This window comes from Stylophora pistillata, chromosome 4 (assembly GCF_964205215.1).
Source record: "Stylophora pistillata chromosome 4, jaStyPist1.2, whole genome shotgun sequence".
Lineage (NCBI taxonomy): Eukaryota > Metazoa > Cnidaria > Anthozoa > Scleractinia > Pocilloporidae > Stylophora > Stylophora pistillata.
Window position 1 is genome coordinate 40,509,491 of NC_142522.1, and position 23,206 is coordinate 40,532,696.

Genomic DNA, 23,206 nt, shown 5'->3' on the forward strand with positions numbered 1-23,206 from the left:
ACTCTGCACGAAAATTTGCATCTTGCCGCCCCCACGTAGTCTCCATCGCAGCCGTTTTAAGGGTCGTCACGCAACGCTCCTCCCCACCAGCGGCTGCTCACGAGAGAGACACATTCCTTTCTCTTTGTTATTGACAACCAATAAAATGCACGCTATTTTTATCGGCTGCGCCAATCAAATTCCTTAGATTTGCTGGGCGCGCGAGACAAAGAGCAGATACGTACGTGCGCGGTCTCACCCAAGTGGAAGATGAATGTGACTCCGAAAAAGATATTGAATAGTGATCCAAATTGCTTTATTTGTTCAGCAACAATCACTTCTAAACAACGTGTTCGTGTTTTTAAATCTGGTAGTACGGGAAGAAGCTCTGTTGACCTTCAAGGACTTATAAACAAGGCACTGGACATCGACGTAAATGTTTACTCTGATTCGGACGTTGCAGTGTGCATTAAATGCTTCAAGTCTTTGGTGCGAAATACCAAAAAGCGGAAGAACATGTCAGAGAGATAAAGACTGAGCTCAAGTCTGCTTATTCAGAGAGTGGCAAACGTTTGAAACGATTGCTGCGCACCGAAAATATAACTCAATCAGAACACCTGTCGGCGGTACATCCGTCAAAAAACATCTTTCATTTGTAAGTTTAAATGAATTTCCTACGACTTGTTCTTCTTCCAACTTAACTCCCTTGAGTTCAACCTTACCAAGGCTCACTTTAAGTACAATTGGTAAACCATAAGATTGTTTATTTGACAATGGCACGTTTTCACTGATACGAAGCGCTTCGCCGCCCCATTTGTCACATCGAGTCCAAAGATAAAACAAACAAATCAGCCAAAAAAATGAAACAAAGACGAAGGTCGTTGCTGAGTAGCCCAGTAAGACCGTGAACAAGACACTGTCTGGCAATATGGAACCAATTATGAAAGCTTTGGCTCACGGTCCACCCTCAAGAATTGCAAAAACAGTTTGTGTACTTTCAAGTAATGGAGAGGGACTTGGACCAGGTTTCCACACTATGGAAGCCTGTTTCTTATTGGTCAATTTTAGGGAAAGGAATGTGTCTCTCGTGAGGAGCCGTTGGTGGGAAGGAGCGTTGCGTGACGACCCTAAAAACGGCTGCGAGGGAGACCACCGCTACGAAGCGAAGGAACCGATCGGAAAGAAGTTGGAGCGAACTATTCAATCAGTCCAAGAATCAGAGTTTGTAACGACCTTGCTTCGGGGAACAGATCAGGAGAATTTAGAAATAAAGAGCATGAAAAGTTTGCAGGGACTCAACTTGAAAACGAATCATGACAAGGGAGGGCACAGACCTCTGTGATACCCTTTTTTTTTAGATAAACAAAACACAATCAATGATCCACTCAATACTTAGATTCTAACCCTTTTTAATAGATCCAAGAGTAGATAAATTTATTGTTTGGAACTTACGACTGGTTAAACTAACAAACTAGTCCACTGCGTTTTAATGAAGCTCGTTTAAAGTATGCCCAGAAAAAAAACTGATCACTTTCTTTGATAGGTATCGCTTACAATGAAGTACACAGATTACAACGGCTGGTAAATTGAGAGACGCTCACATCATGACATGGAAAAAGCTTAGAAAGAATCCGTTATAAACCTTTTCATCTCGTATTGATCCCTTTTTTAAAAACAGAAAGAATAAGAGCGATAATCAGGCCAAGGCTTGAGGTGAAGAGCCAGCCAATAAATATCAACTTCCCTCAATTCATGTGTAAACTTATAGAGACTTTCTCTTTTTTACCGAACTCAAAACTGACTTACCATCTTTTCTTATTCTATTTACCAAACATGAAACTATCGAGCTTGCCGATCCTAGCAGTATGCAGTAAGTCATATATGAACTTGGTAATGGCCCTTACTCACTCCACCATAGAGCGTTCTCTGTGGCCCAGTGGTAGAGCAGTCGGGGCGCGGCATCCGAAAGTCCTAGGTTCGCCACGCTCGTGACAAGACGAAAAAATCTTTCTATAAGGAATACTGTTGTTGTTAAGGACATTAGCCAGAAGGCTCATTTTTTGATTGATTATTGATTAGTTCACTAATTTCAGAATGATCTTAGATAGCCACATAGTTACAATGCTTATCTGTTTTTCTGTATTTCTATTGGTTTTGTAATCGGACCTTTCAGCGTCACCACGCGCATATAAAAGGCAATTTTAGCGTCCCTTTTATCAGTTCTTCGTAAGTTTTGAATAGCCTTGGTAAACTTTCGCCCTTTCGTTTTTCTCAAGCTCTGGCACAAGCGGGACCGATATGTGAGTACCTTTGTAACTTTGTTTTTCGCTCTCCAGTCTTTTCAGTGTTGGGCGACAATATACAAACAAATATTGCAATGATCTGTATAGATTTAAGATTCAAAGGCCAAATTCGTGCCAATTTGCGAGTCAGTGAACGCCCATCATTTAGATAGAACAATGGGCTGTTTATCAGTCATCAAACTCTTTTAATTTGTTTCCAAACTTTTGTTCTGTTTCACTTGTATTGTTAATCTCGTTATAGACTTTAGAGCCCAGTATTTAACATGCGATTCTTTGATCATGTATTCCGCGGCTTTTCGTTAGATTGATAGAACTTCGTTGTATTGTTGTTTCAGTTTACGATCGATCGTTCGATAGATTGATTGACTGTGAGAATAATCGTTATTTTCGTCATTGATTGTGGTTCGTGGTCGATTGCTTTTCAAGAATAAAGATTCGTGCAAACAGTCAACTTTGGGTTGTCATTTCGATCAGTAAAATAGTCCCAAACACCTCGTTAACCGCGTTTTGGAGCGACACGCCCTTGAACTTAAGAATTTAGATTTTGGTCGCCGTAAACGCTACAGTTGCTGTTCAGGCACTTCACGTACGCGGTGCTATTTAGTAGAACGGAGAATACTTTTGTTATTTGTGCACTTCGGGCGTGATCTGCACGGATCATGCGAGTCAGCACACTAAATCATGACAATAGAGACTCCAAGTCTCTCCAATGGGATTTACGAATCGACTGGAGAACTTTACGATCCGTATATACATTATGAATAAAGGCTGATAGTTTCGAAAGAAACTGTTTGGGGCTGCGTCGGTGGGAGTAACGAAATAATTTGGATATATCAACAAAGTTGAAGTGGCAAATTGGCCACCGTAACGATTCCAAAAGCTGACTTTTCGAGCGTTAGCCCTTCGTCGGAGCGAATACAGGAATTGTGGGTTGTGTGTGCTTTTAAAGGCAGAGAATGGAGCTACGTTACTGGTGGGAACATGACAACGAGAAAAACAAGAATAAATTAGTGGAATGAAAAGCGTTCGTTGATCTCTGTAGGATTTAGACTGCCGGTTTGAAAGATGAGCTTTTGTTCAAAATTTTTACGGCTTTCCGTGCTACCTAAGTGTAAGGAAAGACCACAGATTGCCTCTTGTTTTCCTCGTTGCCATGTTCCCAACAATAACGTAGCTCCATTCTCTGCCTTTGAAAGCACACACAACCCACAATTCCTCTACTCGCTCCGACGAGGGGCTAACGCTCGAAACGTCAGCTTTTGGAATCGTTACGGTGGCCAATCTACCACTTCAACTTTGTTGATATATCCAAATTATTTCGTATATACATTAGATGACCCCTACGGGTCGTACGAATCGTGAATACATGGCCAAATCTTTAATGAGATTCACGGATCTACAGCACAGCCTTTCGACTCGCGAATACGTTAGACCGTCCACATGGATCGTATGTATCGACAACTCAGTTTTACGAGTTGTTACGAGTCGTGGCATCGGACGTGGATGTTGGAAATAGAATACTATCTTTCCAAATACACCTACGAACTAAATCTTTACTTTGTAGAACTCCTGCAGTAAAGTTTACATTAAGTTGTTTGCTTGACCTGTTTAACAACTGTCGCCGATTATAATTCACGACTCTGGTAGGGAGATAAGAGTAAAATATCTCATGCCAACTCTGGGTCAGGCATAACTGTTTACAAATTAAAAAATCTGATACGTATGATGCACGATCCTCGCAGTAGATAGCGCTATTTAAGCAATAGCGAAAATCAGACCTGAAAAAAATCAGGCCTGTACGGGATTCGAACCACTGACCTCTGCGATACTAGGGCGCTCAACTTAACTGCCTGCTCCCAGTTGGCTTGTTAGCTCAATTGGTAGAGCGCTGCACTAGTATCGCAGAGGTCAGTGGTTCGAATCCCGTACAGGCCTGATTTTTTCCAGGTCTGATTTTCGCTATTGCTTAAATAGCGCTATCTACTGCGAGGATCGTGCATCATACGTATCTAATACCGCAGTTCAAAATATATGAACTTCATATATTTTCATTGTATCTAAAAAATCTGAATTGCAATTAAAATGTTTATTGCCTACTCACACGAAGAAGAGTGCTTTTCAAGTGCGCTGATCATAGATGTATTCTCGAAAAATTATTATTTTCGAGGACGTAAACGAACAAAATGGTTCGCCGTCAAACAGAGACTGAAATGTTGAAAATGAGAATCCGCTTACATCCGAAGGAGTATCGCGGGGAGATTTTCACTGGTTTATGAACTTCCGACCTTATGTTGGTATGTTAAAGTTACGGTTCGGTTTATCGCGCTTTTCTGAGGCTAGCGATGACAGATCAAACACCTATCCAAACGCTTTTGTCCTTAAACGCGACCTGTACCTTATTCAACATTTGTTATTACATAAATTATTTATTACCCCCATGTCGGTGAAAGGCTTTCTTCCAAAGTATTCGAGTTGTCGTGATTAAAGCCCGCACATGAAAACTTTTCACCTTGGCCATGGTTTCACTGGGAAGAGTGATTGTCGAACCCAATCGAAATTAATCGAACGATTCATTATTTGGGAATGCATAGGAGTCTAGAGTCACCGTCACGCGATTTGTACACGAGGCGCATGCGTACCTGTTTTATACGCTCTTCTAATTTTCTCGGAAAGATAGCGTTTGCAACTTCCTTTAATCTTCGAGTTTATCTACCCTCATATTTCGAGGGTGGTTTAAGTTTCTGGAGAAACATCTTATCCACGAGCCCAACTTTTGGAGAAACTGGCTTCCTGTAAGTTTTGACTTTATTCCTACAAATTTTGGAAAAGGGGATAACTGTTACTTCTGTTTCTCGATCAAAGGCTAATGGCTCGTAAAAATGTGGCTTGAATTTTTCATACCACCGCACTAATGGTTTCTTTTCGCCTATTCTGTTATCTTAACTGAAAACGGCTACTCAACTTTCATTATCTGGGCGTGGAGACTGTTATACAGTTCCATGAATAGAGCGCGGTTGTATATTAGATTTACTGAGAAGTCGCGGACGAACCGTGAAATAAGGGTAGAATTTCAAATTCTATCTCCTCTACTGTAGCAAACAAAGATATAATTCGCTTTTTAATCATCCGCTTACTTGGGTGGTCTGCACTGATGCAGAATTTATTCGTGCTTATCTTGATATATCGCGAGGATTCGATTCGCGGCTGCCTGTTAGTGGGGAGGATTTCAAGGAGGAATTCTTGATCGAAACGACATGCTGATCGATTCAGTTCGTAGGAGGTTCTGCCGTGACAAATAATCAGTTAAACCAGAGATGAACTTGAAATTTCGCGGTTACTTCGTTAATAAGTTATAAATGGACTTATTAGCCAGCAAAGAAGGTCAAGCTTCTGACACCGGCGACACTTTGCGTTCGAAAATCAGAATTCTTGGGAAGTGCATTTTGGCTCCATCTCGTTGAATACCTGTCTGCAGCGGATTTCAAACCGGAGTTTTTCCTACTAGGAATATGTGACATATCATCATCAATGAAAGTTAATTTCATAAGTTGTTTTAAAAGCGAATTCTCAGTTCATGTCAGTTAGGCACAAAGAGACGCCGTTTCAAAGCGATCATTCGAGTAGATTGTTTTATTTCCTCTTTTCTCTCACTCTCAGTTTTACTAAATTTTGACACACTACCGATTGGACATTTTCGAGTTCTCTTCTTGAGATAAGGTTTGCTATCATTACAAAAGGGACATGAAGTCTCATTTATTGAAAATTGTTCTTTATATTTATAACACTTATAGCTTACGTTACATTAACATAATCATGTTTAAGGGGGTAAGTTTCTAAGGAAATTGTGGTGCTGCGTCGGCTGGAGTAACAAGGTAAGCCTTTCGACAGAGCGAAGGAAGAAGGGCCAACGCTCGAAACGTCAGCTTTAACGGTGGCCAATTTACATATCAACTGAGTTAATAAAACCAAAATTACATTATTATTTTAGCTTATTGTTGATGAAGGTTTTCTTATACTCGGTTAAATTTTACAATTAGTTTTACTAAATGTCTTTGCTCGATCTAGACAAACAGATATTCTTGCACAGCGTTATCAAAAAGTAGTTGGTTACGTTGTAGCACAACGTACAATTATTTATTGCGTTCGCCGTTAGGAGTGCACACTATTCGTGTCTCTTCGGTCTGTAGGCCATACGAAATCAGTGTTTGAAGCGCGGTTTATGCGCCAGCATGGACTGGCTGCCGGACTACTAGCGTCGACTTCATGCGGAGACCTCGAGCCCATGTGATAGCCAATGACAGGCTATCACGGATGCCATCATGTGCATGTCAGTAAAAAAAAAATCGTTTTTACAAGTAGCTTATTAGACAATAATAACATATTCTGTAACGCAAGTTTCTTATCGCATTGAAAATTGGACTAACACAAGTGAACCGTTTGTTCAATTTTACTCAACTTTTCGTTTTGACAATCATCATTGTTTCAAGTCCAACAGTTTTGTGTTCGGCGTTGCAACTGGTTTATGACTCTGCCTTACCAAAATAGAAGAACACACTTTTCTAATCCGTGATTATAGCTAGTTCATTTCTTTATTTATGTATTCCAAATTTTAAGAGGACATTTGTAATAATAAACTAAGCAGCTAGGAAACTGAGCACATTGTTTTTCTCCCTTTATAGGTTCTTTTTCCAGGGCTTCATGGCGATGGCGAAGAAGCCTAAACGTTATTGGGATTGTTCAACAGAATTCAGTGCAGACAAACAAAACCCATGCCGTTACGGCCGAGAACAGAAACTCCATTATCACTGCGATATTTGCAAAAGATATACTGCTTTAAAGGTTGATTGATCTCGATTAAATCAGTCGATAATTTCATAATTTTGTAACATGATGATAAGTAAGAAAACAAGAAAATAAGGGAATTCATTTCCTCTTGATAAGAGTTATGGGGAGAGAGTTCTTGTTTTTTCTTTTAATCTTCGACTATGCAGAAAATGAATGACGTTGGAAGGTCACCGATTGACTAGGTTTACCCTTCTTTCCACTATTTTCTGACAGCCAAACGGCATTACCAAACACGTTAAGAGAGAACATGGAGAGACGCATGCCCTGCCGACCTCGTCGAAGACCGCTGACATGGAACATATCAACATCAACGAGGTGTGTGTTGTTGAGATTCGATAAAGTACGACCCAGTCGTGAACAAGACCTAGAGTAGTTAATTCATTTGAGCGTCGACTGAAACGTACTTATTTGTCAGAATATTATTGCAGAAAGAGTTTCGAATGATAGGCTTAAACTAATCCTGCAAATTATCCAGCATTCGTTATTTAAATAAATTATTTATTTTCCCCGGGTAGGTGAAAAGCTACTGGGTATATTTCATATCCACTTTGATAAATAGTTGTCTTCTTCCGAAGTATTCACGTTGTCGCGATTGAGGCCCACACAGGAAAACTATTCGCCTTGGTCATAGTTTCATTGGGAAGAGCGATTGCCAAACCCAGTCGAAATTAATCGAACGATTTATTTGGGAATGAATAATACGCTTCCGGTCTATAGTCACGGTCACGCGATCTGAACACTAGGCGCATTGCGATTGGTTAACACTTTCTTCTAATATTCTCGGAAAGATAGCGTTTGCAACTTCTTCAATCTTCGAGTTTATCTTCCTTCATATTTCGAGGGAGGTTTAAGTTTCTGGAGAAACATTTGATCCACAGGCCCAACATTTGGAGAAACTGGCTCCCTGTAAGTCTTGACTTTAAACTATAAAATTTAGAAAAGGGAGTAACGATCTTGTTTTCGATAAAAGGCTAATAGCTCCTAAACATGAGGCTTGTTTTTGTCAAACCACCGCATTAATGGTTTCTTTTCGCCTATTCTATTATCTTAACAAAAACCGGTTGAGCAAGTTTCATTATCTAAGCGTGGAGACTGTTATACAGTTTGATGAATAGAGCGCGGTTGCATATTAGAATTATGAAGTAGTCGCCGACGAACCGTGAAATAAGGGTAGAATTTTTAACACTATCTACTCTAGCGAATAATGATAGCAAATCTTCGACGGTGCAGTTACAATCAATGACGATAGAAGGCCACTGATTTACCAGGTTTACTTTTCTTTCCACTATTTTTTGGCAGAGAAACAGCATTGCCAACCAAATAAAGTCAAAACATGGAAAGACGCATGCCCTGCCGACCTCGTCGAAGACTGTTGAAATTAAACAAATCAACTTCAACGAGGTGTGTGCCGTAAAGATTTAATTAAGTACGACCCAGTGGTGAACAAGACCCAGAAAAAGTTAATTTATTTGAGCGTCGACTGAAACGTACTTGTTTGTCAGAATATTATTGCAGAAAGAGTATCGAATGATAGGCTTAAACTAATCCTTTGAGAAAAAACGAACAATAATACTAAGAAACACATTTGAAGAGGGTTTTGGGACCTATTCTTCTCCTAATTATAGAAGCGATGCCAACTGGTACACAAGTAGTTCCTTTAAATAAACTGCCCACGAGCGACTTCGCAGACTTCGCTTACGAAAGGAGTCCTTAATCACTTTGGAAATTAGCTATGTCTCATCGGTACCAAAAACCAGTGAACTTTTTCCAGTGCCATGTATATCTACAAAATTGATTTTAAAACTATTTTTCGCTAACTCATCAGTGAAGTTTCCTTTTCGGAACTTCCAACGTTTGCTTCCTAGCAGTCCCAGAATCCTTTGCGCATAACACAAGGATCCGTTAAATCCGATCACTGGCAACTCATTGATTGGGTTACACTACTTAACGAAGCTGGCCGACAAGAAACACTGCCACTTACCGATCGAAAAAGTCCGTTGCGTTACTCTTCACATTTTGTCACACCATGCTTCGGTAATTTAATGGATTCGATTTCAATTCAGTTTTGCAAGCAAAACAAAAAGGCTGCAAATACAGAGTATGTATGCCTGTGTGAACAGGCATACATACTCTTTTAATTTCCTGAAAAAACAATCAATCCATCACAAGAAAATAGACAAATGAAGTACTAGTACTTCTGACTTAATCTACAACCTGTCACTTCCTTATAATTACAAGGCCCAGCTTTGGAGCCGGAAGAAATGAAGAAATATTCGCTCTTTTATCCAGTGAAATATATCTTAATGTTTCAGTAATTTAGCAGCCTGGTTACAGTTTATCATCTAATAAAAGTGTATAATTGAAACTCGAGGTAATGTCGTGGCTTCCGGGTTGAAAAACATCCTGTAATAGCCGAATAAAATGTTGACCTTAGACAGTTCATTTGGGATGAAAATCGTAGAGATACGGTCTAATTCACAAGTGGTGAATAGTACTTCATCGTTCGACTAATTGAAAAAGTCATCAATAACTCACTAAAGTTTACCACGCTCCTAACAACTGGCGTCGTAGCTCTGTTGGTAGAATTGCTCCTCTAAATTTTTTCTTTTTTTTAAATTTCGTCTGTTTCAGTGGGAATGATTTTAATTGTATTTGACTGTGAAGTTTATTCGTTCCTTGTGTCTCAAACACAGGTCAACTTGTGATTCATCATTCGATATGTGCTGTGGACCAAACATGTCTTCAAACATAAAAATATAGGCTGCAAATGCAAATACACTGCTTGCTATTAATAGTGAAAATATCATCAGCAACAAAAGCTAATTCAGATGTGACAGGAGACAACGTCTTCTCAAGAAATCTAATCAGCCAACATTCGTTCAAACGATTACCAGTAAGGTTCATTTTCAAGTGTGCCAAGTGCTACTACTTTAATTGTTTCATGTGTTTATATCACAGAAGGTTACTGGAAATCAGGGTGAAAACAGAACTTTTAAGGAAACCAAATCGGCGTCAAGTCAGCCTGGAGAGCCCAATAATAATGAAAGCGAGGAAAACAACAATTGTAAGTACAAATAGCGAATTTGAATAGCATTGCATCATAGCATGATACAGATACAACAGGGCAAGTATAAAAAACTTCTCCGAAACCTTGCAAAATATGACATAAGTGCATCCAAAGCTTCAAGCCTCCTTGACAGGACTGCATGCAATATTCATACGTCGTAAAATAGGTTGTGGTTATTAATCGTTACTAATCGTGGTAAATAACTCGTTAAAAGAGAAGTGTAGTCGTTTCAGTTGTCTCACAATGTGGTCACTTGGTGGTGAGATATTCAGAAGTAACTTAAAAGTAAGTTATCGCAATGCCTGTTCTATATCTTCAGTGCGATGTTACGAACAATTACCTGGAAACAAAGTTGACGTCGTCAATGACGGAGGAGTCAAATGTAATGTTCGTGATGACCACGATGAACCCCGAGGTTTGTTTGACATTGCTACCGTCCGATTCTAGTAGTTCATTAAGTTCCTGGTAGCTTTTAGCTCATTGTTTACCATTAGTTAAACGACGTTCTAACCTAAAAGACAGAGCAAAAAAGGGCGTTTTCCTCTTTTGCGATGACAAGAACTTATCGCCGCAAAACAAAGGCAGATCGCTGCCTTAACGTTGTGCGACCTCCTAATCTCAAGGGAAACAACAAAGGGATTATCATTTCAACTAGAAGTTTAAGAGTGTTTAGTCTGACCAATTCAGGGCTAAAAAAAACGCGTGAATCTCAAGCATAAACAAACAGTGTAAGAACGAAAAAGAAAAAAAAAGGGAAAACTCACAAATTTTCATCCACATCAAAAGAGATGTTAGCTAGGTCCTCAATATTTTTTTGTTAACCTGTAACAGACTGATGACTGGGAAGCTTACAAATACCTCATTTCTGCGAGTTTTTCTGATCTTCTGTTTCTTATGCCAGGAAGAAAGGACCTTTGTATCAAGCGATGAATTTAGGTTAATGAAAAGTTTTTTTTTCCAGATACAAAGCCACGAATACCCCAGTTGTTTTAAAATTTTTCTTTTATTAAGGGTGCTTCATGACAATGAGTATAACTTCTCTGGTGAATATAGAGATGCGCGCGCTCTGATCGGTCGAAGATTGCGTTGTATCTCGTTTTATAAGATTTTTTATAAGATCTCGTTTTATAAGATTGCTTCAGGGGAGAAATCGTCTTTTGAGTTTTCAGTGTGGTGAGTTAGTTTTAACTCACTGAGGGCTAAGCTAGTTGTTGTTTATCGCCCACCGTATTCTGAAACACACCCTATCACGCCTCGTGTGTTTTTTGAGAAGTTTGGCTCTTATCTCGAGACAATTATTCTATCCCTGGAGACTCTTATTCTAACTGGAGACTATAATTTTCATGTGGATGTTGAAAACGACCCTGATGCAAGAGCATTTCTGGATTTACTAGCGTCAATGGGACTGAAGCAGCATGTGAATGTACCAATTCATGTGAGTGGCCATACGCTTGATTTGATGATAACGCGTGAGCACGATCCTGTCATCTCTAGCGTTCCTGTGGCCGACCAATATCTATCAGACCATGCATCTGTCTTCTGTTCTCTTAACAGCGCAAAGCCCGATTGTGTTGTAAAGAATATTCGTTATCGTCAACTCAAGGCAATTGACTTGATGCTTTACGCCAGGATATGGAAAAATCCGAACTTTACACAAGGGAATTCGGTGGCCTTAACGAGCTAACATCCAGTTACAAGTTTGTTTATAGATTCGTGCAGTGTACAGGCGAGAGAACAATAGGATGCGTAGTCCCCTACTAGGTTCACCCACTTAAACCAACACCAACCCACCCATCCTACCCCAGTTGAGGACATCCATCACACAGTAATCTCGTGCGTGGGAAATTAACGTCTCCTCACCCTACAGGAGACGGCACTTCCATTTGTTCGTCCTTATCCGAGAAGACTAGAATATCTCACCATTTCTTGATGTTGTACAAAGGTAGCATATTCCTCTCAATTATTTTAAGACCTTGAGTGTTGGCCCGCAGAAAAATCCAGCGCTCTATCCATTGAGCTAACCTCCCGGTTAGCTCAATGGATAGACAAGCATGCGCTAATGAAGGAGAAAGTGGTTGCCTGTAGGCAGCGCTTGCTGTGGTTTAACGTGAGATTAAGTGTGCTATGAGGACAAGGCTGAAGGTGGAGAGCAAATGGCGAAGGACAAAATCGCCAACGTATTTAAGAGAACTTGTGTCAATTAAAAGACCAGGAAATTATAAATTAAGATCTTCCTTGGATGGTCTGTTGCTTGCAACGCCAACTTATAGAAGTAGGGGTTACCTTAGGAGACAGATTATTCCAGGTCGCAGCTCCGGCACTTTGGGATTCGTTCCATCACAGATCTAGGGATTTTGAAGAGCCACCGGAAAACGCACCTCTTTAAGGAATCTTTTTGTTAATTTTTATTATAATTTTATCATGACAGTTGCTAGTATCTTAACATATGTTGTATGCTACAATTTTATCATAGTATATTTTTAATAATTATTATTGAGATGTAATGCGCGCTTGATCACTTCATGGAAAGCGCGCAATATAAGAATTAAAATTATTATTATTATTATTATTATTATTATTATCAACACATATTTTTGGTCAAAACGTATCACGTGACTGAGTATCTCCTAACTAAAACTGGGGGATATCCGAGGATATACCCCAAGTGATATTCCCAATTTTCAAACCTCACGTTCGAAAAATCTGCGCTGAAAACTTACTCAAGATGAGAAACGTTGTATGGTGTTTATAGAAGAAGGAACATATTCTTTTTGTTCATAAAATCATATCAGAGAACAATGAAAAGTGAGCATCCCGCGCCATAAACGGTAAGCTATTCGCCGAGCTTCGCCGGTAAACATTTTCCCGCGCGGTGAGAAACATTTGAAGGATAATAAACACAAAAGCGTCCATTTAGCGCGAAAATATGCTCGAATATTTGTCCTTGGACATCATCTGTTCCTCGAAGCTGATAGTTTTCCTCGAGCTTCACTCTCGGAAAACTGTTCACATCTCGGAGCAGATGATGTCCGCGGATTGACATAATGCCAAATGGAGGCTATGTTTGCATAATCATCTAGCACGAGGTGATCATAGCGGGGGCGCCAAATTTCAAAATGGCTGCCTCGCGTTTGGTCAATGTTTTGCAGGAAGTGGTAAACGTGTTAAAAGATAATACAAATCTGAAGAGCATAAAAGACGCTTAAAGGCTTAGCGTAACACTTTTCAAAAGAAAGCTGTGGAGTTTTTGCTTATGGAATTAAATAAACCTGTTAAATTCTAATAGAAACTGGCTGCTATCTCAACACGAGGAATCCAAAAAATAGTAACAGAATGGTTTGAACAACCAAACGACCTTATGAAAGAACTCGAAAGCACCTGAGTAATTATACTACAACAGTTATTCGCGTCAGGTCCTGTGAAGACTGTTGAATAATCAACTTTGCTATATACCTAGACTTTCCCTCAACAAAACGAGCGCTGTGATAGGTTCATATGTAAATGTTATGCAGCGTAGCACTAAGAACACAAATGATGGAACAGAGAATTAACTCTGAACCGTAAATTAAATTAAGTGCTAAATGAAACCCATGAAAAACCCACTGAGCTTTAGCCCTAGTAAAGGGTATCAGGAAACCAAACGAGGTAAAGAAAATATCCTTGTGACCTCGATGGGAATCGAACCCACGACTCGCCCCTTGTAAGGTAATCCGAGAGTCTTGGATTCCGGATTCCATATTCGTGGATTCCGGATTCCATAAGTGCCGGGCTGGATTCTAGATTTCAAAACTCTATTTTCCCTTTGTACTTGGTTTTCACAAAAAAAGCTTTTTCTTTTTTTACCCGAAGTGTACATTGTCTTAAATAAAATATAAGTATAAAATATAACTATTGGCCTTAACCGAGAGTGCGTCGAACGTGACTACGAGACGTTATGTCTAGCAAACTGACTCAACACTTAACCGAGAGGATTGTGAATATATGAGCGGTTTCTGAAGTCCGCTGGGTCCACGTCGTTGAGGAAATACTAACGAGAAAGGGCTATTCTAATTTTTATAATAACAACAGCGTCAAGAAGAAAAAAGAGGCACGGTACACATTGCCAATATCAGTGCTTTTCATGTTCAAACATAATTCGTCTCCGAATTGTTTAATTGCCACACAGAAATGTAACACTTCAGTTAAAGCTTACCAAAAAAAAGCGTGACGATAGTCCAATTTAACAATTATTCCACGAGCGCGCGTTCGATATGAGATGATAGATAGCCAACGAGGCGCGTAGCGCCGAGTTGGCTATAATAATTTCATATCCAACAAGCGCGAGTGGAATAATTGTTTTATTAAAAACGCCCCCAAGAAATTATTATTTTGTAATAAGAAACCGGATTTTCTAGCTCCCTTTTGATTTTAAGCTGGCGCGTATGCTTACCATATTTGTAGATTATGGTATATTGGCTCATATACCATAATGGCTAAGCCAATAAAAAGTCTTGAATTGCATTATCCAATGATCCAGTTTTTAATAATTACTATAATACCAGCAACGCAGGCAACGTAAAACATTTATCTAAGAATAAACCGTGTCGTTCTCCGTCCTGATAAACTAACTCCCGGCAGTCTTATCGGGAGGGATACTTCTCCTTCATCCTCTGCGGTTGGTGGTGCAGTTTCATTCTCATTGTCATCATGGTGGCCATAGTCTCCATTAGCAATTCTACAGAGCCTGTTATCCTCCTCTGTTGTTAAAATGATGTGTGATCTATCGGAAGAAAAGTCGAGTACTCGGGTTAGAATGCACTTGGGGGAATTCCCATTACAGACATCACCAGAGGTGTATGTTAGTGAATCACTTGTCTGGTTTAGCCACTTTAGGGATACTCTTTGCTGCACCAAATTTCCACCATTCACCTCTATTTGTACATCCTCCGGAAGAACTGCCAGCCAGAAAGGTGAGATCTCTCTTGTACGGTTGTGTCTCACTGTCAATATGTTGTCTTTCTGGTAAATGGTTCCTTGCGCCTTCTTCTTTCCTACCTGTTCTTTCAGTGATTGCTTACTGCTTGTTGGGTCGCCTCTTGATGTTTGAGGGTTCACCTTTGATAAAATCAAAATCCCATACTATTAATGATTCAAGGGAAAAAAAAGCAATTTTTTAAGATACGGATTGCCTCAAAAATGTAGCGAGTGGCGGAGGGGCGAGGTGGGGAATAGCAAGTGGACATCCCAGTTCCTTTTTAAAAACCTGATCAGTTTTCAAAGAATCAAATTAAGAACCCACATAAAGCTCATATTCGATCATAAATCTGGTTAGATTTTAAGTGTAACTGTAACATCGCGAAGCGAAGAAACGTGACCAAAAAAGTGAAGAAAAAGCGTGATGTCTTAACAATTGGTTTCACAACAGGCGGTGTAATCCAGCTGTCAAGGAAACTCTCCTGACATGTCCAAGTTCCAGAAAAGTAATTTTTTTTTAATATAAACTAGTGAGCAGCACTTTTTCGAACAGTAGTTGTAAAACTTTTTTTATTCTCCGAAGCGTTTCGTCTAACTGTCGTAGACTTCTGGGAGTTTTACAAGTATAACTAAACGCCTGTATTTGTAAGCCCAACTTATGTGAGCCAATGATCATGACGCTTGGCCAGACTTACGAAGAGAAACAGGCAAGGTTGTGAAAAATTTGCAAGGTGAGAAAAGTATACAAGGCAAGGTGAGAAAAATATTTTGAGAAAAATATTTTGCGGGCCACGGTTTCAGCTATAACCATGGCCCTCCAAAAAACTTACTTACATAGATAAGCTAATGTCACAGTTTACTTGTAACACAGTACAAAAAAAACAAAAAACAAAAAACTGGTATAGATGTAGGAGTACTGCGCTCCTGTGTGCGTTCGTACATCGATGCTTAAATTTTACAACGAAAACCGCACTAACAGATCTGCACGCAGGCTAATTATGTGTACAAATTTTAATGTTGTCCCACTGCCATCAACGCATGTGCTGATGTGACGAGCAGTTTTCTTTTGGAGGGGAAGGGAAATCTGTTGGGAGCTAATTTTTTTCTGATTTTATGTTGAAGCAATCGAGTAAAATCGAGCAATAACACTTCTGTTCTTGCACTAATGTAAAGGGCAAACAACGATTTTATCTGTTTCGCAAACAAAGGAGTTAATTACCGCCACCGGAAATCGCGACCAAGGTTTGTATTCCAAATTGCCCGAGCCGCTGCCAATCACTTCTTGCGTAAAAACTTACGAAGCCTGCAAAGTGGAGTGGAACTATGGTGCCTACTTTTGCTTGCCGATATTATCTGTCCTTTAACTTAGAGGTCAGTAGATATGTGACCAATTCTGCCGGGGGAAATTTTATTGTCTGAAGCTTGGACATGATGTCGGGACAGTGTCCTTGACAGCTTTTGAATATTTTATAGATAAAGCGCAATACAAATAATAACTAATAATAATAATAATAATAATAAAAAAGCTGTATTACTCCCCATGTTGTGAAACCAATTATGAAGACGTCACGCTTTTTCTTCGCTTTTTAAGACACGTTTCTTCGCTTCGTGATGTTACAGTTGCACGGAAAATCTAACCAGATCGAATATGAGCTTCATGTGGGTTCTTGATTTGATTCTTTGAAAACTGATCAGGTTTTAAAAAGGAACTGGGACGTCCACGTGCTATTCACTACCTCGCCCCTCCCCCACACGCTATGTTTTTGAGGTAATCCGTATCTTAAAAAATTGTTTTTTTTTTCGTTAATCAGTTTTAAATATTTTAGTTGGATTCGGTTTAATTTTTCTTTATCAATTAAAAAAAAAGAGGTACCCCCGACCCTCGACAATTTTACCCTCGCGCTCGACATGAAGCCCTCGAACCTCGACCCTCGACAAAAAGTTAGACTTTACGTTCGTTTCATTGATGAAATGCTCGATTTAATTAGAATATCTGTAAAAGGTATGGAAACGCTCTCACCTTCGAATATAATTTTGATCACAGAAACGCTTCAGTAATAAGTGTTCGCACAACCACCGCTTGTTGAGTAGAGAACACGAACAGAACAAAGAACGACAACTCCACAGAGTTCAATAGCTGTTGAACGCCAAAATAGCGCTAACTCGCCGAAAACGCTTCAAAATGGCCTGAGACGCTGGTAATCGAAAAAAAAAAAAAAAAAAAAACAAGGCAATAAGGTAGGTCCATTTTATTTCAAAACAAGACACTTTTTTCTCTCTTTTAAGGCAAACCGATAACACCCCATACAAACCTTTATAAATGTAAAACGTTGCGCAACACGGTAAGAGTCACGTCCGCTTTTCTAGTAGTGAGCTTGGGCTGCCTGTGACTACAAAAGCGGAACGGGGAAAAAAGTCGAAAAGCCCGATCGAAAGGGTGTCTGTAAAAGACCGATAAGAAGCCCTGGATCCATCACAACAGACTGGATTACAGCAACCTGGATTGTGGATTACAATGATGGTTGGATTCCGGATTCCATTAGCTGGATTCCGGATTCCAAAGCCATGGATTCGGATTCCACAGACCAAACTTACCTGGATTCCAGATTCCGGATTACCTTACATGGGGCGACACGACCTCCGAATTAGATTTACCGTTGCTCTGCCGACTAAGCTACGAGGTCGGACAAAGAAAGTCGGGGTCGATTAAGATGGTGAATCGCGGCAAAGAGAAAGTAAGGGTACATATATAGATGTTGTGCCGCATAGCACTATTGAACACAAATGATGGAACAGAGAATTAACTCTGAAGCGTAAATTAAAGCTAAGTATTATTTTAATAATTGGTTGATCGATTGGTCACGTGCCCCTGATCAAATTTAGGCTGTAGAGAAACAACACGCGGAAACGAATGGACATGATATCCATCCTTGCTATGTAGAAATATTAAAACAGGGCGTCGGCAGTCGACAAAAACGCTTATTCTTAGAATCTTGGCATCCCACGATAAATACCGATGCTATAAATGAGCGCCAGCCAGTCCCTAAGGTCTATTTACAATCTGTTGTGCCCCTTAGGGATCAAAACCGGCCTTGAAAAAAAAAAACCCTTTTTAATTATTCACCTTGTCATCTTACTCTGACGAAGGCAAACAGAAAGTTGTCGAAAACTTAGCTTTTATACTTTTTGTGTTTTTTTAAAAGTCAGATCCAACATTTAAAGTTTTAACTAGACGCATAGCTGCGTGAACTCGGGCTTTCAATATCACACATCTAGAGTTATCTTTAAGGGCTGCCATATTGCCATTGTTACTGTCGTCAGGCAGTTTCGTCATTGGCGGTCATGAATAAGTTTACCTGTGTTTATTTTTTGTCTGCTGGAGTGAAATGATTGTTGTTATGGTACTAGACAACAATCAAAATAATACATTACTATATAGGAGTCGGTTCCTATAGATGCCAAAGGTTGAAATTCAAGGAATTTTCAATGAATTTGAAGACGAATCTTTCAGGAGGACGAGGCAATATGTTACATGTTTGATCACAATCAACTGGTACATTACAGATTGCTCCTTTAATCTTTCTTTGTTGTTCCTTGGGCATCACCACTATTTTTTCAAATACAATCCGGAGTGCTATTATAATCTGCTCTAGTTTTTTTTTAAGACTTTCAAGTTCAGTTGGTACAGTACATCATCAACATATAAATTGTTTACAGTTGCCTGACATGAAATCTTTCCTTGAATAGTTTTTGAGTGACATGTGTAACAGATATAAATTTTTCCATCAAAGGATATTTGCACAGTAAAAAGATACTGAGAAGGGTACCTATTTGAGATCAATTGCAATACAGATTTCTTATAGAGCATCATTGCAAACACAACATATATAATACGGACCTTTCTTAATTTTCTTTTTAAATCAATCAATGCACGATTCCACGCTTTTACTCTTATTACCCAGGCGCGTGGCGTGGTAATTTTTTTCAAGTACACACAAGTACATATGATCTAGAAACCTAAGTAAACTGAGCGAAAAATACTGCATTCTTTATTTCTTGTTTGAAATAGTTGTGTGAATACAAGGAAAGAACAAAGCGTCTTTCCCTTATTTTGAGCAAACTTGGCGCAAACATAACATTGTTTTCAAATTTCTCTGGTCACTTCAAGTACGCACGTGCGTATATGCGTAGAGGACGCTACGCGCCTGTAATGCCACAGTATTTTTGTTTCTTTTTCTGAATTAATTCTTCTTTGCCGGCTACATCCATAGTTTTGTATTTTTCTGCTTGTTTATTTAATAGGTCTTGTTTCTTTGGTGAGTCTATAGTTTTGTATTTTTCTGCTTCTTTGTTTAATAAGTGTTGTTGCTTTGCCGAATCCATTGTTTCGTATCGTTTTGCCCGTTTCTTTTGTAATTCAAGTTTATTTGCAGTATATTTGACTTTTTTGTGGGTTTAAAAACACATCATACCACAAACTGAAAACCACATCAAAAACCCTGTGCATTCACTATTACATTTACATGATTTTTGAGAATTTAATGGCTGTCAACTGAATCAGTCAATATTCCTTCACTGTAATCACTTTTAAGATCTAAACTCACTTCAGTTCCACAAACATCAACAGTTTTTGGCAAATCATCTGATGGTAAATACTTGTTCAAAGATGAATTTTCATATAGTCTTTGCCATACTGAATAACATTAGATAAGGTGTTTGAATTCCAATAACTACATGATTTTATTACAGAGTAACAGAGGGAATAGACTGAGCCACGTGCTTCATGCTAATTAGATTACGTCATCACCGATACTATTACACAAACACTAAATCCCTCCCTTGATTGAATTTAAACTCAGCTATAATCCCTGGTGCTATTTTCGGTAAATAAGCGAAACCAACAGAACTCGTTAGCATACTAAAATTTGCAATTGTTCAGTCAAAGTTCATTGACAACTGTTCAGTGTAACTGATAGTCCCTCAGATGTGCCGGTGCACGTCTGACACGAGCAGATCTTCGCGTATCTTGTTCCGCTGCCCGTGGAGGATTCATTGCATGTGGAAGATCAAAATCCATCACATAATCATCTTCCTCCCGTACAGCAGTGTTCTGGTGTAACTTGTGGACATGCGATACATTGCGCATGAACACACGTCCATTTCTTCGCTGCAGAATAAGGCTCGGTCCCTTACGTTCTAGCACTGTGTAGGGTTGAGGGTCATACAGCGTTGATAGCTTGTTCTGCCGCGCCTGCTGTAGCAACACTTTGTCTCCTGATTTGATGTCTGATGGACTCGCTCTGTTTCTCTTGTCTGCATAAACCTTTGTGCGCTGCTTGGCTTGTTGGTCCTTACCCTTTGCAGACTGTATTGCAGCAGATACAGCATTCGACATCCGTGTCTCAACTTGTGGGACTTTGGTTCTGATCTCACGTCCTAAATGTAGAAACGCCGGCGACGCTCCGGTAGTCGCATGAGGTGTCGCACGGTAGTTCAGTAGGAAGGCAAACATGTCAGTGCGCCAATCCTTTCCTTCAGCATGCGCAGTGCGAATTGCCTTCTCAATTGTCTTGTTAAATCGTTCAACCCCTGCATTCGCCTGAGGCCAGTAGGGTGTGACCTTCCGATGCTGGATGCCATGCGTTGCCAGGTACACCTCAAATTCCTCTGACACAAGATTTGCACCGTTATCTGTGACTACTTTCTCTGGAAGCCCATGTACAGCAAATATCTTTCGAAGATGTCCGATTATGGCCGCAGAGGTAGTTGAGCGTACAATGACTACTTCAGGCCAGCGCGTACATGCATCTTCACAAACCACGAGACTTTCTCCTGTAGGGAACGGTCCACAGAGATCGATGTGTACCTCTTGCCATGGTTTGTCAGGCATCACTGTAGGTCGGAGTGGCTCTGCAGTAGACTTGCCCGCAACAGATTGACAGGGTAGACATGCCTTGACCATTGTCTCCACTTGATGTGTGATACCTGGCCACCAAACCTTCTCCCTGACCATCTGTTTGGTCCGCACAATGCCTTGGTGACCCTCGTGTGCATTTGCTAAGGTTGTTTGCCAGAGGGTACTAGGCATGACAATACGATGTCCTCGCAAGATGATTCCATTGGTCACACACAGTTCATCTCTGACCCGCCTGTAGGGCCTGAGCTCCGGTGTGTCTGGCCACTCACAGTCACTCAGACAACATCGTACTTGCTGTAGTATTGGGTCTGCCTCAGTAGCATTTGCAATCTGCTCAAGTGTGAGTGCTTTTGGAACCGCGTTGACTGTGACGTAGTTAATATATTCTTCCGCAATGTTCCTTTCCCGGAACGGTTGGTTTTCTAACGGCAATCTTGAGAGGACGTCAGCTGGGTTTGTCTTTCCGGCCATGTGTACAACATCAAATGTGTATGGCTGCAGTCGAAGTGCCCATCTTTCAATCCGAGGCGGTGGCTTGGATTTAGGGTTGTAAATAACTTCGAGCGGCTTGTGATCCGTGTACAGGGTGAACAGTTTACCATACAAGTAAATATGAAATCGCTCGCAAGCCCACACAACCGCCAGTGCCTCCTTTTCGGTCTGAGAATACCTCCTCTCAACATCTGTTAACGTGCGACTCGCATATGCCACAGGATGAACACAATCACCACGTCGCTGCAGCAAAATGGCACCAAGTCCAACAGGACTTGCGTCAACTTTCAGCTCCGTTTCAGCGGCTTGGTCGTAATGTGCAACAACACAGTCACTGGTTAGAATGACTTGAAGGCGGCGAAATGCCTCTTGTTGCGCGTTACCCCAGACCCACTCTGTATCGCTCCTTGTGAGCATCCGTAATGGCTCAGCGAGGGTTGCAAAGTTTGGGATAAAACGCGCACAGTAGTTCACTAACCCGAGAAAACTCCGCACTTCCGCTGCATTCTGTGGTGTTCGCGCGTTCCTCACCGCTTCAACCTTCTTGTCGTCCGGTGCAATGCCATCGGCAGAAATCTTAAATCCAAAAAATACTAATTCTGGAACACTAAAGATACACTTCTCTCGGTTAAGCGTAAGTCCCTTGTTCTCAAGGCGTGCAAGTGTAAGTTCCAAATTCCTGTCATGACTGTCTTGGTCAGAGCCAAACACAATAATATCATCAGAAATGTTCCTTACTCCGGGAATTTCTTGAAGAGTTTGCTGAATGACATATTGGTACATTTCTGGTGCTGATGACAAGCCAAATATTAAGCGTTTGTAACGCTTAAGTCCCTTGTGTGTTGAGAAAGTTGTAAGCACTCTAGACTCTGGGTGTAGTTCGACCTGATGATAGCCCCATCGCAAATCAAGCTTAGAGAACACAGCTGCTCCATTAAGTGCTTCCAATGTTTCCTCAAGTGTTGGTATTGGATGTCGCTCTCTGATCACAGCTTCGTTTGCACGACGCATGTCGACGCAAACCCGTACTTCGCCATTGGACTTTGGGACCGCGACTAAAGGCGAAACCCAGGGCGTTGGACCGTCAACATCCTCAATAATGTCGAGATCTTGCAATTCATTGAGCTTTTTCTCCACATCCTTACGAACGTGAAAGGGAAGGCGGCGCTGCGGTTGCGCAACTGGAGAAATTTCTGGGTCGATGTGTATTTTTAATTGATAATCCCGCAGTTTGCCAACGCCGTTAAACACTGCATTATGTTTGTCCACAATCACTTGTACAGATTTCACTGTAATTTGGTTAACTGTGCTCGGGTATTCCGGGCCAACTCTTAGTAACCCAAGCTCCGTTGCAGTTTCCTTGCCCAACAATGATCCCGCATTTAAATTTTCAACAACCACGAAGTCGGCCTGTGTGTGAAATTGAGTTGTTGACACATTGGCACGGAATGTTCCTTTGACAGGAAGCGGCGTTTTCGAGCCGTACGTGTAAATTTTGACATCGGAATTTCTGAGAACAACTCCTGTATTCGACAATCGGTTGAATGTAATACTGTCCAGGACATTGACACTTGCCCCTGAGTCAACAATAACCGGAATCGATGTACCTTCAACAGTTATTTGCACAGTATTGTCGTCCATGTTTCCCCT

The 23,206-nt window shown here is 40.4% G+C and overlaps 1 protein-coding gene across 1 annotated transcript; it reads left to right on the forward strand.

The window, feature by feature from the left end:
* Window positions 1-4,850: 4,850 nt before the first annotated feature.
* LOC111330069 (uncharacterized) lies at window positions 4,851-14,697 on the forward strand. The gene is made up of 6 exons (XM_022934865.2): window positions 4,851-5,074; window positions 6,962-7,121; window positions 7,341-7,442; window positions 8,427-8,528; window positions 10,086-10,191; window positions 10,514-14,697. Exons 1-6 carry the CDS (start codon window positions 4,866-4,868, stop codon window positions 10,639-10,641), a joined length of 807 nt encoding a protein of 268 aa, XP_022790600.2. The 5' UTR covers window positions 4,851-4,865; the 3' UTR covers window positions 10,642-14,697.
* The last annotated feature ends 8,509 nt before the right edge of the window (window positions 14,698-23,206 follow it).

Coding starts and splice junctions, on each gene's coding strand:
- LOC111330069 (XM_022934865.2), top strand. CDS start 4,866: ATGCATAGGAGTCTAGAGTCACCGTCACGCGATTTGTACACGAGGCGC. Junction 7,443..8,426: donor AACATATCAACATCAACGAG/GTGTGTGTTGTT, acceptor ATTTTTTGGCAG/AGAAACAGCATTGCCAACCA. Junction 10,192..10,513: donor AAGCGAGGAAAACAACAATT/GTAAGTACAAAT, acceptor CTATATCTTCAG/TGCGATGTTACGAACAATTA.